This window comes from Centroberyx affinis, unplaced genomic scaffold, assembly GCF_046629955.1.
Source record: "Centroberyx affinis isolate AG114_WGS23_722 - 3 ecotype Tasmania unplaced genomic scaffold, CSIRO-AGI_Caff_v1 ptg005482l_1, whole genome shotgun sequence".
Classification (NCBI taxonomy): domain Eukaryota; kingdom Metazoa; phylum Chordata; class Actinopteri; order Beryciformes; family Berycidae; genus Centroberyx; species Centroberyx affinis.
The window spans coordinates 2,470-20,000 of NW_027282749.1; the positions used below are offsets into that span (position 1 = coordinate 2,470).

At 43.5% G+C, this 17,531-nt stretch overlaps 1 protein-coding gene across 1 annotated transcript in view; it reads right to left on the bottom strand.

Moving 5' to 3' along the window:
- Positions 1 to 883: 883 nt before the first annotated feature.
- Positions 884 to 17,531, bottom strand: part of LOC139667374 (rab GTPase-activating protein 1-like) — a gene marked incomplete at both ends in the record, with an annotated part of 21,380 nt that continues 4,732 nt past the window's right edge. The window contains 2 exons of the mRNA XM_071546825.1: positions 884 to 1,012; positions 17,068 to 17,109. Coding sequence (XP_071402926.1) covers positions 884 to 1,012; positions 17,068 to 17,109 — 171 coding nt within the window. The remainder of the gene's footprint in view (positions 1,013 to 17,067; positions 17,110 to 17,531) is intronic.

Genomic DNA, 17,531 nt, shown 5'->3' on the forward strand with positions numbered 1-17,531 from the left:
GACGTTATCCACCAGGAAGTAAGTTCTTTGTTGTTGTGACGTTGATATGGCCTAGACCTGATGCAGACAGACAACATGACTAAACTCTGTGATAAAGATTCAAGTAATAATCTGCAACATTTTCACATAAAAGTCTGTTTTGATCCAACCTACAGTATCTCCAGTTCATAAATCTTCTCCTCTGTCTGTTCTAAAAAGCCGGTGTCTGGTAGCTCTTTCCTGGGAAAAATCCTCTGCCGCACAGGAAGTGATGCGTTTTACGTTTCCCGGTTTGTTTGGAATCAACAGTAGAAGAAGAACTGGGTAGTTAGCATGAGCAGCGATAGCCACCATGGCTGAACAGACAGAGAAAGAGAGAAACTCAAACTGCATCAACAGAAAATCCAAGCTCCGCCCACCCTGTTTGATTGACAGGTGATCTGTGGGAAGTGCAGTGCAGAAACACCACAGTGAGGCTGAGCGACAAAGATGGAGACTGAATGAAACAAAAACAAGGAAATCAAGGTTTACCACTTTAGTAATCACTCCAAGAAAGTGTTACACCTGAGAGCCCATGTATTATATAAATGGACAGATTGGGGCCGGCCTTGTGGTGGGAAATACTGCGTCCTGTACCTGGAAGGTCACAGGTTCAGTCCCCACAACAGCCAGACATCTGACCTCTGACCTCTGACCTCTGACCCCTCTGGTGAAGTGTGGACAGGTATTTGTGTCTCAGTGGGAGATGCCAAGAAAGAAATTCCTAATTATGTTGCTTTGACTGATAGCATGATCCTCTTAGATTCATAGTCACTCCAGGAAAGCTCCAAGTGTGTGTGTGTGTGTGTGTGTGTGTGTGTGTGTGTGTGTGTGCATGTGTGTGTGTGTGTGTGGAGGTCCTCACCTTGATGTTGCAGGCCTGCTCCATCAGCCGGCGGGCGTTCTCCGCTGCTCTGTAGCGCTTAGGGAGCTGGACTCTGAAGAACTTGAGAGCTCCTTCAAAGTCGGCCTGCAGGAGGTCCTCCTTAGAGGTCTGGAAGGGGTGGGGGGGGGGGGGGAGGGTGAGGGGGCGGGGGGGGACATGTTAGAGAGAGGACGATCATCACAGCAGGACGTTCTGATTTTTCATATTCGGGATATGTGCATAAATTGGACATTGGAAATTGGAAATTGGAGTTAAAAAAATCCCAATCTTTCATTTCATTTCAGTCATTTAGTCTATTAGTAGGGCTGCAACTAACGATTATTTTCATTGTCAATTAATCTGTCGATTATTTTCTTGATTAATCGATTAGTTGTTTGGTCTATAAAATGTCAGAAAATGGTGAAAAATGTGGATCAGTGTTTCCCAAAGCCCAAGATGACGTCCTCAAATGTCTTGTTTTGTCCACAACCCAAAGATATTCAGTTTACTGTCATAGAGGAGGAAAGAAACCAGAAAGTATTCACATTTAAGAAGCTGGAATCAGAGAATTTTGACTTGTTTTTCTTAAAAACCGATTAATCGATTATCAAAGTAGTTGGCGATTAATTTAATAGTTGACAACTAATCGATTAATCGTTGCAGCTCTGTCTATTAGAGTCCTAAAATCGTATTTTTCTTAAAACAAGTGAAAACAATTCTGCCGTTGAGGTGAGATACTTTCAGTTGTTTCCCAGGCAGTTTCACTTGTTTCAGGAATTTTCTAGAAATGAGCGTCAAAATCTTGAAAAAGTAATACTTCTGCATATCGATGGATCTGGAACAGACGGTTAGCTGGTGGTTTCCAAACTCCACCAGCCAACAGGAGGTTTAGAACAGAACTGGACTCCACATGACAGACAGCTTGTTACCTGCTGAAGTGTCTGGTAAAGGAGAATAACTTGCCAAAATGTACCAACATCTGGTGTTAAGTTTCCACCTTGGTGCTGTGTGTGCATATATTTATCTATATGTGTGTCTGTATATACAGTATGTATCTGTGTGTGTATTTCAGTTATTTTGGCATATTGAACTTTAATTTTAATTGACAGGCACTTGCCTTATTATTCAGAAACAATTTTCTGTGTTTGTCCAATTTATGACACCACATGTTGTCTCGCACAAGCAACACTGCATGTTCTGCGCTCAGTGACTGGATTCATTAGTTGATGCCATTTTCATTACTCACTTATCTTGTGTTATTTGCTGGTTTTGTACCACAAAGTTTGTCTGCTCAATTTTGTTTGCCATTTACTTTCTGTTATGTGTCCATGCATGAAGCACAACTATTCCACTTCACCCCTGTTCATGCAGCAATAACAACATCTATTCTATTCTATTGCCCTAAAAAGATCCACATTTTTAGCATTCCTCCCTAAGAATTTGCCAGTCATTATGGCATGAGGGTGAAATGCACACACATATCGCGAGAGGCTTTCATTCCTTCTAATACAAATTATTGGTGGACAGCAGTGAACAGTTCCACCTTCCATTAGATCCACTTTAGTCAATGAATGGCTACACTGTTGCTTTCTGTCCATCATAACAGCTTCCCCTCCGGTCAGAGCAGCAGTCACTTCCCATCATCCATCACGGGCTGAGAACTCAAGAAGCGCCTCGCATCCCTCTCTCTTCCCACTGAACCACATCCCTCTTCCTCTCCTACTCTACTTCTAATTGGCTCTCATCTTAGAAACAATCTCCCTTCTGCATCCTTTCTTGGCTCCGATTTATTTCCTTTTCAAGCTTCTGTCTTACATCATCACCGTGGCTGCCGAGTTGCTGGTTTGTTTGTGATCTAGGAGTTGAAGCGTATTCTAGCGTTGACCTCACTGTAAATCACGCTGGATAAGAGCATACGCCAAATGCCTGAAATGTAAAAAATATCAGTCTGTGACCAAAACTGCTGCCAACCACATTATTGCCATTCGAGGGGAGCGGCAGCCGAGAGGTTAGAGAAGTGTCCTTGTGACTGGAAGGGTTCGAATGCCAAGATGAAAGAGTGATGCTGCGTTCAGATGGATCCAGGCAGACGGCGAGACGACAAACCAAACCACACATGACGATATGTTGCAACATATGAGCAACTTCTAAGGCTCGAGATATTTTACAATGTCCTCTTCATCCTCTGTATGGAGAATTTGAGCTCCCACCCTCCGGACGGAGATTCAGACTACCAAAGGCCAGGTCTAACAGGTTGAATAATTCTTTTATTTCTCAGGCCACCAAACTGTTAAATGCTCATGATGACCCAGCTGATGATTAGTTTCCCATTTAATTAACTACTGGGAGCTGATGATGGTTTTAGCGATGGCTAAACATACTCTAGGTTTCCTGTTGTCACTTGATGTATTCATGTATTTTATCATGTTTCTTGTACCTGAGTCTGTGTGCCTATGTCTCTGTGTGTTCTATGTTTTATCTGGCTGCAAGACAAATTTCCCCTCGGGGACAATAAAGTTGAAGTTGAAGTTGAAGTTGAAGTTGCTATGGTGATCCTGAGTGTTTAATAAAGTATATTAAAAACAATTAATAATTCTAGTAACGCATGTCGTTAGCTGTAACATCTCTGTAGGTTTTTCTGAACTCTGGACGTATAATTCCAGGTGTTTTTGCACCAAAACGATGACATTTTTGTTATCGATATCCGCCATATTTTCTCCTTGTGCGAGGTAGCTACGTAACATCCGGCTGTAAATTCTGTTGTGACAGAAAAATATAGAAAAATATTTTAACTTTGGACGGCAAACTTTGGACGGCAAACTTTGGACGGCAAACTTTGGACGGCAAACTTTGGACGGCTCCGTGTGCCAAAGTGCAAATCAAACCGCTTGAAGCTCTCGTTTGTTCCAGTCTCCATCAAAAACTCTAATGCCAAATCTTAGTGCAATAGAGCAATGTGTAATAAATACACAAGCACTTTAGCACTTAGCACTTTTGCACTTCAATTCCTACAGTTTCTTTTTAAGCCGTCGTGTTGTCAATGTCAAATGTATAGTCAAATGTATTTTTTATGTCTTTAAGATGTTTTTATGTGAAGCAACTGTCTAGCATCGTGTCAAACGCTTCTCATGTTTTGTGATGTTTTTGTGATGTTCTATGTGGAGCTACTGACTGTAGCACTGTGCCCAAGACAAATTTCCCCTCGGGGACAATAAAGTTTACTCTACTCTACTCTCTACAGCGTAACACTCTCCGCTCCCTCAGCAACAACTGTTGTAGTGCTCTAGAGCAAGGCACTGAGCCCTTGAGCAAGGCACTGAGCCCCTGTGGTTGGACTGTGGTTGTACTGGGAGGCTCCCCCGGTGTGAATGTGTAACTGTGTAACTGTAACTGTATGAATGTGAATGCAGGTGCTGTTGGAAAGCAGCATGGAGCTCAGTCAATACAGCGTATAAAACACAGATAGCACCATCCTGTGGTGTGCTGATGCAGTGTCCACATGTCACTGCTGTGGGCCCAGAGATACAGTATTATCCTTATTAGAACGCCTGATCCACTGGAAGCAGATCAATAGTGTTTCCACAGGCAGACAGCAGCACTGACCAAAGCCAAAGAGATTAATGGACACCAACAGGACAGGAAGCCGACTGTCCTGTCCACCGGCCGCAGCCCTCTCTCAAATGGATTCTGGCTTCTTACTGGTTCTAACAGACGACATCACATCACCCCAATCCTGGCTTCTCTCCACTGGCTCCCTGTTCAGTTTAGAATCGATTTTAAGATTTTACTGATCACTTTTAAAGCATGTTTGGGTCTGGCTTCAAGCTACATAACAGATATGTTGACCCCATATGAGCCGGTGCACAGCCTCAGATCCTCAGACGGGCCCTTCTGGCTGTTCCTAAGTCTAGATTTAAAACTAAAGGTGACCGTGCTTTTTCCATCAGGGTTTTCCCTTCGGCTTTGAAACGACCTGCCTGAGGAGAGAAGGCTAGCAGAATCAGTGACTTCTTTTAATCCATTTTTATAGACTTGCTTTTATGTGATGTCGTCTTTTTATCGTTTTTTTAATCTTTTATCGACTTTTTATTGTCTCTATCGGCTTTTTATCATCTTTTTTATCGTCTTTCTATTGTCTTTTTATGTCTTTTATCTTAACTATCTTAATTTTATCTTACTTTTATTCTATTATTTTATTTATTTTGGTTTTCATCCTACGATTATACCACTATTTACTTGAATGATTGCTCTTTTCCACCTCTGTCCTATGAATTTAATCCCTGTTTATTATTGTTTTATTGCCTTTTAAACTCATAATTTGAGTATTCTGCTTTTATTTTGTCTGTCGAAGCACTTTTCAAAGGTGCTATATAAATAAAGTTATTATTATCATTATTATTATTATTATTATTATTATCTTAGAAAACAAATGATAGCTGGTTACCTTCACAGCACTCTATCTTAGCAGCCACAGGCAACATTTACCAGCCTTGTTTCCCAGTAAAGCCAGCAATAATAACAATATGTTGGGTAATACTGCACAGCACAGCATCAAAACACAGCTGAAGAACTGGACTGGACTGTCCTGTGCCAAATGACGTCCCTAAAAAATGACTCCGTGCCAAACTGTCCGCTCACAGGCCAAGTCTGTATGAAACTACTCTCTGTTAAATTGATCCCCACTGGACTACAGTTTCCTAAATTCCTCCTGCCCAAGGGGAACATATGAAGATTATTTATCATGACATGTGACTTCTAGGCAGCAGGAACCAGGAGAAACTTGGGACAAATGTCTTCTGAATTTACATGATTGACATTTGTGTTCCCGGTGCCGAGAGCTGCTGAGTTTTCCATAAAACTCTACTGATGCCGGCTTTAGGGCTTCTACTCCTAATTAGCAAACAGACCAGACGTTTCTTATAATTTACATTTTAGGCAATTAGCTGGCCCGCTGAGTGACTCCTAATGAGGGAAACAGTGGAATAAGCTTCAATTCTTAGAGCTCCAACACTGCAAGCAAGCAACAGGAAGGAGATCAAGGGTCAGAGGTCACAGCTGACATGCTGACAAGAGATGGAGGAAAGACCCGAGAATGGATCTGGATGATAGAGAAGTGGAGAGAAATTTGAGCTGAGGAGAAAAAGAGAAAAGGTAGAAAAGTTGTTTTTCGTCAGTCATGGTCACCTGTTTCTCCCCACACCCGTCCCAATCTCTAGTTCTTTCCTTTTAAAAATATTAGTCAAAGTGCAACAAACAAAGTGAATCCTCCTCTCCAACCCTAAACTCGACCGTCCCAGCATGCTCAGCTCTTTCTCCCAGCCCCCCCCCCCCCCCCGCCCGTCTCACCGCCAGCAGCCTGGGGACGAACAGGCGGTGTCCCATCCCGAGGAGTCCCATCACCCTGCACACCGAGTCGGCCGAGGCCTCCCCGCCGTCCGCCCTCTCCTCCGCCTTCCCCCCTCCGTCCTCCACCGCCCTGCGGACCGCCGGGGGGGGCAGCTGGGGGGCCAGGGCGGGAACCGGGGGAGGGGAGGGAGGAGGGGAGGGCGGCGGGGTGGGGCGGGGCGAGGGCGAGGGCGAGGGCGAGGGCGAGGGCGAGGGGCGGTCCCGCTCCGGGGCCAGGGTGGCGGGTGACTCCAGCGTGTCGTCCGGACGTCCCGGGGGTTTCTGGGAGCTGGGTGAGGACCGGACCGGGGGCGAAGAGCTCCGTCGGTCCGGTGGGTTTAGGCGCTGAGGTCGGCGTCGGGGTCGGCGTCTAGCCGAACCGGCCGAGTCCCGCTGAACGAGGCGGCTGACCTTTCTGGGAGAGAAGTCGATATCGCCGCATCGGGCAGCGTCACAACAGACCGAGGCTCCGGAAAGAAGCGGAGAGACGCTTCCGGGAAAAGCGGCAGACTCAGCAGAAACGGGAACATCCGAGGCTCACGAAGGTAGAATCGATCCGGTTCATCTGAGCCGCAGAGAATCCAGAGCGGCGGACGGTCCACTCAGCTGGGACCTCTGTCAGAGCCCAGACTCCGCCCACAGGCCCGACGCTGCTCTCGGCATAACGCTGAACCTCCCGCTACCTCCCCGACTCGGCCGGAAACCCCGTCACGCCGCCGACTCTCATCCTCCCTTGCCGAAACTCTCCCGACCGATTCCGACCGGGTACGCCGTTGCCTAGCGACAAAGCCGCTCGACACGTGGGCTGCTCCTCTAGCGAACGGCGGCGACGGATGAGTTCCCCACCTTTGTATTTTTTCCTTCCTAGTTAGACTTCAAAGAGAGAGAGAGAGAGAGAGAGAATCCCCCCCCCCCCGTCTTTGCGTGACAGAGTGGCCTTAACGCTCACGGCTCAGAGCGAATGAGACGACACATCAAAGCAGCCGATATTCTTTTATACCGTGTTTCCTAACAGGAGGCCACACCTGGCACCAAGCCGACGGGATTTCAGCTCGCTTTGAAATGTAAAATCCTCTGAAATAACAATATGAGTCCTTTCATCCAGATCGCTCCACAGTCTAGGCCCGAGCTGACGAGGCAGAGCAGAGTCTCTGGTCTGTTAGCATGGCAGCATGAAGCCTCTCTGCCTCGAGGGGAAGATGACGGACTGTGTGTGTGTGTGTGTGTGTGTGTGTGTGTGTGTGTGTGTGTGTGTGTTGACTTGTTTATGGCTGAGCGGATGCTGAACTCGGTGAGTCAGACTCGAGGCGCCGACGGATGGAGCAGAAGACGAGTTTGGAAAGAGGCACAGCTCGAACGTACGACTCGGACATAAACACGCAGGAAGAAAGTGTGTTTGGTTAAAAACACGTTAGCTCCTCTTGTCCACTGTCATCACCCTCTGATCTGACCTCCGACCAGTCCCAAACCACACCGACCAGTAAAACCAGGCTGGTCACCGGCTCCAGCCTGGACTCTGGTGTCTGAACCTCTGGCAGCTTTCCATTAGCAGCAGCCAGGCATCCGGTCAGTGGCAGTCAGTAAATCCTTTGGATGGAAAGCCAGCTCCGTCACTTCTGCCTCTCCACAACACAGGCCAGATGGACTGAGTGTGTGTGTGTGTGTGTGTGTGTGTCTGTGTGTGCGTGTGTGTGTGAGTGATGGTCCAGGCCAGCAGCTGGGGCGAGGCAAAGCAGAGAAACCAAAACAATGTTTCCCCTCTACCGCCTCTCTCTCTCTCCCTCTCTTTCTCTCTTCCCCTCTCTCTCTCTCTCTCTCTCTCTCTCCCCCTTTGTGATGCTAACGGCTAACGGCTAGCAGCTAGCAGGGGCGGCTCCATTGCAGAGATCTCGGCGGTGGACGGAGGAGAGGTAGCGTGGCGGAGATGGAGAGAGCCAGCCGGCGACAGAGAAGAAGAAGAGGAGGAGGCAGGAGGTGCAGGTGAAGGAGGAGGAGGAGGTGGTGGTGGTGGAAGAGAGGGAGAACGAGGAGTAGAGGAAGAGAAGAAGCAGCTCCAGGCAGGCATACACGGGAGGAAAAGAAGAAGAAGAAGAAGAAAAAGGAAAAAATAAAAAACACAGCTCCCCTCCTCCGCGTGTGAGCTGCTAACGCTCTGAGGCTCCTGCTGCCAGACGGATGTGGATGGAGACTGCTGAGCAGGAGAGGGAGGGAGGCGAGCCGAGATGGAGGGAGGAGGGAGGGGTGGAGAGAGAGGAGGGAGGAGGGGGAAGAGGGAGGGGAGGGAGGGGGGGGAGCCTCTGGGGAGAATGCCGTCATGCCTGGCCAATAGGAGGCCGGCAGTGGAAGCCCCTTCCTCCCTCCCTCCTCCCATCCTCATTTCTTCTCCGTTCCCATCCTCTGTTCCCAGCCGGCGCTCCCTCCCTCCCTCCTTCCTCCTCTTCCCTCCCTCCTCCCTTCCTCCTTCCCATCATCCACAATTTTCTCTCTCTGACACGCAGAATACATTATTTTTTTCAGGAGGCTTCTTAAATCCGACCGCCTATGATTCATTCAAAAACTGTGAGGCTGACAAGGTGCTGCAAACACTTCCTCTCTTATATCTGTCTGCAAAAGCAAAGCCACTGATAATAATAATAATAATAATCCTACTATAAAATGAGGAAACCTCTGTCTGCATCCGTTTTGCTCCTCAGTGGTTTGGCCAATCAATCTGAAACTGCACATGGGCATTGAGCATCGGCATAGGCAGGAACTGACGAAGCAGATTTTTCCATTTTCCCAAATTTACGCTGTTTATGCGCATTTTTGGCAAGTCTGCACGGAGTTGTGGCGCGCGCATCCCCGGGTATGGACTAGTAATAATGATAATACAAATCTCCTCTATCTCTCTCTTTGGCTCTAATTCCATTTCTTTTCCTAACACTCCTAATGTTATCACATGATCATTCTTCAGTCACAGGAACACTGTCAGGGTCTGAAGGTCCTGACCTTTCAACTCCTTCATTTCGGCTACTTTCCAGATACATTTGGTAATTTTTTTGGTAATTTTAGGAATTGGGAATCTGGGAATTGAAGCTTATTCTACTGTTACACTCTAAGTCCCTGAGTTGCTCTGGATAAGAGCATCAGCTAAATTCCTAACTGTAAAATCTACTACTAATACCACTACTACTGCTATACTAGTACTACTGCTACTGCTACTATTGCTATACTACTAGTACTGCTATAATACTACTGCTACCACCATCCCTACCACCTCCACCACCATTACAAAGTGCTGCATTGAAGGCTCTGTTTGCTTTAAATGAATTCAGTTCAGTTTGAGGGTTTTATTGTGTTTACCTGCACACTAACAGAGAGATCACAGTCTGACTGAGGCAGTTCCCTGATTATTAAAGCGTCAAATGAACAGCAAAGTGCGATTTCCTTAATCTGTAAAGGTCGTTATCACATTATGAGAAACACGATAAACACAGCTAGGTTTTTGGCCAATCTTTCCAATTATTCGGCACATGTTTAATGCTCTGTCTGATTTCTTTTGGGTTTTTTTTACATCTGAGCATGAGCGCAAACAGAACCAGATAGAGAACAACATCCAGGAAGCAGAGACATCTGACAGCATGGAGACTGGCAACGCTCACATTTTGTTAAACTGTTTTGCAGCCATGAGCAGTGCAAGGAGACTGAGTAATGAGTAATGAGAGGCAGAAACCAGACCAGATGAAAATAAGCTCGGTGAGGCTCCATGTTCCAGGTCACTTCCTTAACCCTTATCCTATCTCTGGGGTACCCGCAGACCCCAGAGCTATACTTTTTGTTATATCTCACAGGTGCTTTATTCTATCATTCCAATTTTTCATGAATTTGTCAATCAATTTGTTCCTAATGACTTCATATCATTGTTTTCTGTTTCTGTTTTAATTAGTGCTTTTTAAAAATACCAATGTATCGGGTCCACCCAATTCCACCTATGCAGTTTTAATAGATGGAACTATTTATTGAGTTCATGTTTGCCATGGGTCCTAATTTAAAGTAACAGACACAGATGCAGCAGACACAGATTTCCTCATGTGCTCTGTGACCCTAAATACTGCTCTTCCTAAGGTCAGATGATGTTCAAAGTCAGAGACACAATACATCATTTAATTTACTGTAACTTTCCTAAAATAATAATAATCTGGGTTTTTTTTTCAGATGACATTAATTACATAACTAATAATGTTTTGAGAAGAAATAAGTTCACATTTTGCTGTGATGGTTGTTTCTTACAGTAGTTTATTCGTATTTGCAGGTAAGCGCACCGATCGAATAACCTGATTATTCCCAGTTATTAGTGTGAATGTAAACACACTATGTGATGATGATGATGCTGATGATGATGCTGATACCTCTCTCATCTCTCTGCCTTCTCTCTCTGAACAGAGCAGCAGGCCCAGAGGGTTTACTGGCTGTTATCAGCAGGAAAAAGGTTTTATCTTAGTCCAGTATCACTTCCTTGTCCTGTCTCTGTCTCTGTCTGCCTCTGCCTCTGTCTCTGTCTCTGTCTCTGTCTGCCTCTGCCTCTGTCTCTCTCTCTGCCTCTGCCTCTGTCTCTCTCTGTCTCTGCCTCTGTCTCTGTCTCTGCCTCTGTCTCTGCCTCTGTCTCTGCCTCTGTCTCTGTCTCTGTCTCTGTCTCTGTCTCTGCCTCTGCCTCTGTCTCTCTCTGTCTCTGCCTCTGTCTCTGTCTCTGTCTCTGCCTCTGCCTCTGCCTGCCTCTGTCTCTGTCTTTGCCTCTGTCTTTGCCTCTGTCTCTGCCTCTGCCTCTGTCTCTGTCTCTGCCTCTGCCTGCCTCTGTCTCTGCCTGCCTCTGTCTCTGTCTCTGTCTCTGTCTCTGCCTCTGCCTGCCTCTGTCTCTGTCTCTGCCTCTGCCTCTGTCTCTGTCTCTGCCTCTGTCTCTGCCTCTGTCTCTGTCTCTGCCTCTCTCTGTCTCTGTCTCTGTCTCTGTCTCTGTCTCTGCCTCTGCCTGCCTCTGTCTCTGCCTGCCTCTGTCTCTGCCTCTGCCTGCCTCTGTCTCTGTCTCTGCCTCTGCCTCTGTCTCTGTCTCTGCCTCTGTCTCTGCCTCTGTCTCTGTCTCTGCCTCTGCCTGCCTCTGTCTCTGCCTCTGTCTCTGTCTCTGCCTCTGCCTCTGCCTGCCTCTGTCTCTGCCTCTGCCTCTGTCTCTGTCTCTGCCTCTGTCTCTGTCTCTGTCTTTGCCTCTGTCTCTGTCTCTGTCTCTGCCTCTGTCTCTGTCTCTGTCTCTGTCTTTGCCTCTGTCTCTGTCTCTGTCTCTGCCTCTGTCTCTGTCTTTGCCTCTGTCTCTGTCTCTGTCTTTGCCTCTGTCTCTGTCTCTGTCTCTGCCTCTGTCTCTGTCTCTGTCTCTGTCTTTGCCTTTGTCTCTCACAGCCTCCAGCCTCCAGCTCCACAACATCACAAGTGAAATGTGGCGTACAGCTCGGGGGAAATGAACAACGTCATCAGCTCAGACCGCGTTTAGTTAGCGGTCAACTTTAATATTCACCAAGAAATCTTACAATTCTGCCAGTTAGAACAGCAGAAGTGTAGATGACTAATTTTCTAAACGGTGAATGTTATTTGGATCAAAATTCTTCAAATGTTTTTTTTTTTTTTTTACTCAAATCATCCAAACAAAATGGCTGCCACAAATTAAAGTCAGAACAGCAGCTTTCTTTAATGATATTGCAGTCATTAAGGCTTTACACTGACCTATTCATACTTCCTGTCATCTCTATTTATTTGCTCTATCTTTATTCATTTTTCTTTAAATTCACTGAAATTGCATTCATTACTAGTCAAGATTTGATAAAGTGAGAAGGTGAAATCTGACTTAACTGAATGAAGGTATGAACATGATAGCACAGTCAAACTGCCTGCAGTCCTACAGCTTTATGTTGCTTTACTGATTAGTTAGAAAATAAAACTGACCAGAGATAAACATTTAGATTCTTACAGACAGCAGCTTCTAATAATGCAGAATCTGTTTTCTCTAAAATGGCACCTATGAATGTTTTCTGCCAGCGTCTGTAAATAGGCCTTGTACATAAACTAAAGAGCCTCATAAATATTATATATAAAATGGTTCATTGAGTTCATATTATACTGTAGTGTATGAGCTGGCCACCAGGGGGACCAAGAAGAAATACAGGAATCAGAGCCTGTGCTTCTCAACCATAATTATGTAAGGTTTAAAAATATGTTTCCTATATGTGCACAATTTATTATCATTGTTTTAATCTTTCTGATAATGATATTTTTCTTGTGAAATAAAGGTAAGTATGATTTATGAATAAATGATGAATGATGACTTCTACTTGCAGCCTCTTTGTTTCATCCAATGATTAATCAATCAAGCAGCCTGAAAAGGGAAAATAAAAATGGTAATTTGGTGTAAAAGTTCACCATCCTGCACCAGAGGGCAGTGAGCAGCCATCGCTTCGTTGTTAGGGATCCTGAGCTGAAAAAAGTTGAGAACAACTGATCTAAACTACTCTACAGTACAGTGCTATTACCAGTGGTGGAAAAAGTCCTCAACTCCTTTACATAAGTAAAAGTAGCAATACCACAATGGGAAAATACTTCATTGAAAGTAAAAGTTCTGCATTCAAAAGTTTACTTAAATAAAAATGTAGAAGTATTAGCAGTAAAATGAACTGAAGTAAGAAAAATAAAAGTCGTCATTCTGTCAGAGTGTTAACTTCTTGAAGCATGAACGAAGTATTTTAATGTTGTCGGTCTAACTGCTCCATATACTGTTGGGGAGTTTAAACTCTAACAATGCAACATATTTTATGAGCTTATTGTATGTTTTGCGTGTAAAACCTTATTCCGCAAAGTAACTAGTAACTCCAGCCGGCAGATAAATGCAGTGGAGGAAAAGTAGAAAGTCTCACAGAATGGAAATACTCAGAACTGCACTGCAGCACAGTACTTGAGTAAATGTACTTAGTTACTTTCCACCTCTGGCTGTTACTACTGCTGCAGCACAGTGGAAGTACTTGGCCCGCTGTGAATATATTATATGTATATGTATTCTTCTGAAGATGATGAGCTGAGAAATGAGCTTTAGAGTGAAACAAACTCCATTTCAACTCATTTTCTTTAGCTACATGATGATGAAAGATGTTTCAGAAAATGCTTTAACTCGATCTGTAAAACCAAAAATGTCAGTGTGCTTACTCTATACACTACCAGTAAAAAGTTGACTTTCCATCAAGGCAAAGAATCTAAAATATAAGATAGTTTTTATTTGTTTTTGGTTGCTGCATGATTCCATTTGTGTTATTTCATAGTTTTGATGTCTTTACTGTTATTCTAACATGTGGAAAATAGTAAAAATAAAGAAAAATATAGTGTGTCCAAACTTTTGACTGGTGTATATTTAGGTTTATGTTATAGATGTCTGGATGTAATGTCTTGTCTTGCCTAGTGATGATGATGATGATGATGATGATATGGAATGATGCATCATATGGAGCTGGTTTTCAGAGGAAGTGGAGGTTTAACTTTGTTGCTAGGACACTTTTACATGAAAAATGATTTAAAAAAAAAAGAAAAAAGAAATGTGTCAACCTTCGTACAGTATGTTTGTTTCATTAGGTTCAGCAGTCAGGCTCTGCAGACTGTTGGCGGGACAGTCCCGCCACAGAGGGGCGGATCAGAGACAAACTCATTCATCATCAGTGAGTTTTCTGGACTCAGCGTCTCTTCCATAAGCTCCTGTCTCATCACATTCAGCTGCACATTAAACACACACACGCAGTACAACAATAAACCATCGACATCCCACCACACACACACCTGATGACACAACACAGCATGCCGTTTGGTTTGGTAACATTTCATAAAACTCGTATTTATTTCCTTAAAAAGCCTCTGACTAACGCCACCCAAGAACAAGAAGTTTCATCTTTTAAATCCCTGCTAAAAACTCACTTTTATAGACAGGCGTTCATGTGAATTTCTCCTTATAGTTGTATCTCTATTTTATTTTTCAGTCTGTATTTGTTTTATTCCTCGTTTGTATTTATTTATTACTGTCTCTGTAGGGGACGTTCATGTGGCTCAGCACACACGTAAACTGCTCTTTGTTTTTAGTTCTATGTCTGTTTGTTTTCTAGTTGTTTCTGTGTATCTCTTGTATTACTAGCTTTTATTTCTATTTTTTTTTTTTTCCCTGGAAACGATTTGTATTAACTATTTAAATCAACTCATTACGATTTTTTGTTTTTCTTGCTATTTTCCATACTTTTTATCCAACTCTATTATATTTAATGGCGGTACTTTTACTACTATTACTACATTACATTACTACTTTTTTTTTTAACTTTTATTACTATTACTACTACTACTTTTATACTTCATTTATTAGTAGTATTATTACTATTAGAAATTTACAATTTTGTATATTTCATTTTACATGCAAATTTTTGATGTATTCTTGTTTGTTTATCTGTACATGATCAAAATAAATCAACTGAACTGAACTTTTACTCTTTGTGTTTTATTGTATGTAAAGTACTTTGTAAACATGTCTGACATAGACTGGCTGTATCCAGAAGTGTGACCAAGTCAACTTTGCTCGACTCCCAAGTCAGTCTCAAGTCTTGAGGCACAAGTCTCAAGTCAAGTCCCAAGTCTAAATGTAGAACACCAAGTCAAGTCCATGTCATTAATGTCAAGTCCCAAGTCTAAATGTAGAACAGCAAGTCAAGTCAGAACAAATCAAGAGTCCAGTATCAATTTAATATCTTAAAGAAAACTAAATATCTAGGACTTTTCAATGCAATATGGTTTTAATAGGATAAAAACTTGGTAAGAGCATCATGAGTTTGATTTCTAGAATCAGTTTCAACTTCAATAAATTCAATCATTCCATACAAATTCAGAAAACAGAATTTAAATTCAGTCGTCTGCTGGAACAAATCTCATCACTTTCAATCTGAGTCATTTACACAAACACAAGATCTCAAGTCAAGACTTTAGAAACCTTTTCAAGTCATCAAAGCAAAGTCATCAAAAGTCAAGTCAAGTCTCAAGTCTCAAGTCTTCTCTTCATGCATCAAATCAAGTCTCAAGCAATTAAAACTGACTGGAGTCTCTGGGGGAAACTCCCAGCCTCCACACCTCCAGCTGCAGTTCCTGTGTTTGACCTGCAGGGGGCGCCAGCCAGCTGACAGCCTGTCTGACCTCCTCCCCTCCCCTCCCTTCTCCTCCTCCTCCTCCTCCTCCTCCCCTCCCCTCCTCCTCTCCGTCACATCAGAGCTGACGCAGCAGAGAGCAGACTCTCTCCTCTGCTTCAACACTTCACTCCGGTCACAGTCGTCACATCAGAACGACGTCAGGAAATGCCACAACACTTCGTAACGCATTAAGACGCTGAAGCCAGGTTGTTAAAAGTCATCTATTTATCCCAGGAGACCCGGGTCAGTTGTGTCATGACACATCAAACGTGTTATGAGCTCTGTGTATGCCTTATAAGTAATTCATCGACATAAATATTCATGAACTCAACATATTATTTTAAGTCGGGCCTGAGTCAATCCAGATTTATAATGCTATACGATGCATTATGAGATATTCTGATGTGATTATGATCTGCTTATGATGGCTTATAATGCTTAATACTAAGAGTAGAAGTAACAAACTGCAATTCCTCTCATTACTATATCTGAACAGATTTTATTTGTACCGTTTGAGTAGCTTTTGAAGTGTGGATTTTACTTCAAGCTGCAATAATAAGATTTTTCTTCCTCATCCAGATAGCAGATCTCAGACTAAACAGGATTTTACTGGAAATCAAATGTTCCTGCCCCGTATTACACATACACACCCACAACGCACACCCACCGGTACCTGTTACTCATCGACTTGTTCCGCATTTTGTGAATAGATTTATTTTGTTTCTTGGGATTTTGATTCTAAAAGGACTGGGAAACTCTTACACCTTTACACATTCACTCACACACACAATACAAAACTAGAAATAACCGCCTCACGGTTGTATGCCTCCGCCAATAAACTTTGTTTTATCATTGCAAGGACAGTCTTTATTTATTGAACATATATAATTAATGTGATTATTAGGTCAACTTAAAGGATTTTGGTGTCTGCAAAAGTAAGTGACAGCTGACCCAAGATCGTTTTCTCAGCTACAGTGGTAAGCAAAACATTATGATGTCACAGTGAAGTTGACCTTTGAACTTTTGGATATAAAATGTCATCACTTCATCATTTTATCCTATTAGACATTTGTGTGAAATTTTGTCATAATTAGCATAGAATTCTTGAGTTATGGCCAAAAACGTCTTTTGTGAGGTCACAGTGACCTTGACCTTTGACCTTTGACCACCAAATTCTAATCAGTTCATCCTTGAGTCCAAGTGGACGTTTGTGCCGGATGTAATGAAATTTCCTCCAGGCGTTCCTGAGATATCGCGGCGCAGAGGCATAAAAATCACAATATATTTATCTAAAACTGAAATACAGTTGCTTGAGTTTTTGTTGTTGTGAGTTGTGGGTTTTGACGTTGTGTCTTAGGCTGTGTTGTAGGGTGTATGACCTGAATATAGTTTTTACTTCAACGCATACTGTATCTCCTTTGTGAGGTTGACTAGAAATCTCAACATGGACTTGACTGATCTGAAGCACCAGGAGAGACTTGGCTGGCACCCGACCCTTCAGTCACACAGTGATGGGACTGTGGAGACAGATCAGATGGCTGAGACAGTCAAACAGAGACAGAGATAAACGAATGAATGTCTCACCTTGAGCAGAGCCAGAGCCACGTTGAAGATGATGTTCAGACCCTGCAGGACAGAGGAGGAGGAGGAGGAGGAGAGCTGGGTTAGAGAAACAGAAACCTGCACAGACAACAGCTTCATGTTCATGATGATGATGATGATGATGATAATACTTTATTGTCAGATCCAGTCTGAAATTTTTCATTTTCCATTTGCAGCATCACAGAAAAGTCAAAAATTAAGACAGGACACAAAGATACATACATTCAACATATCATTACAATCACAAAAGACAATATTCAAGGCCCTTCAATGTACATTTGATCTGGGATTAAGCTCCATATTTAATTTTAGGATTGACTGGTGTACAAAAGAGTGCTTCAGTCTAACCCTGCTAAATTGTGGAACCCTATATCTCTGATTTGATGGTAACAATTTTTGCTCACTGTTCAGGACGAGGTCGGGGTCAGAGACGATGTTGTTGGCCA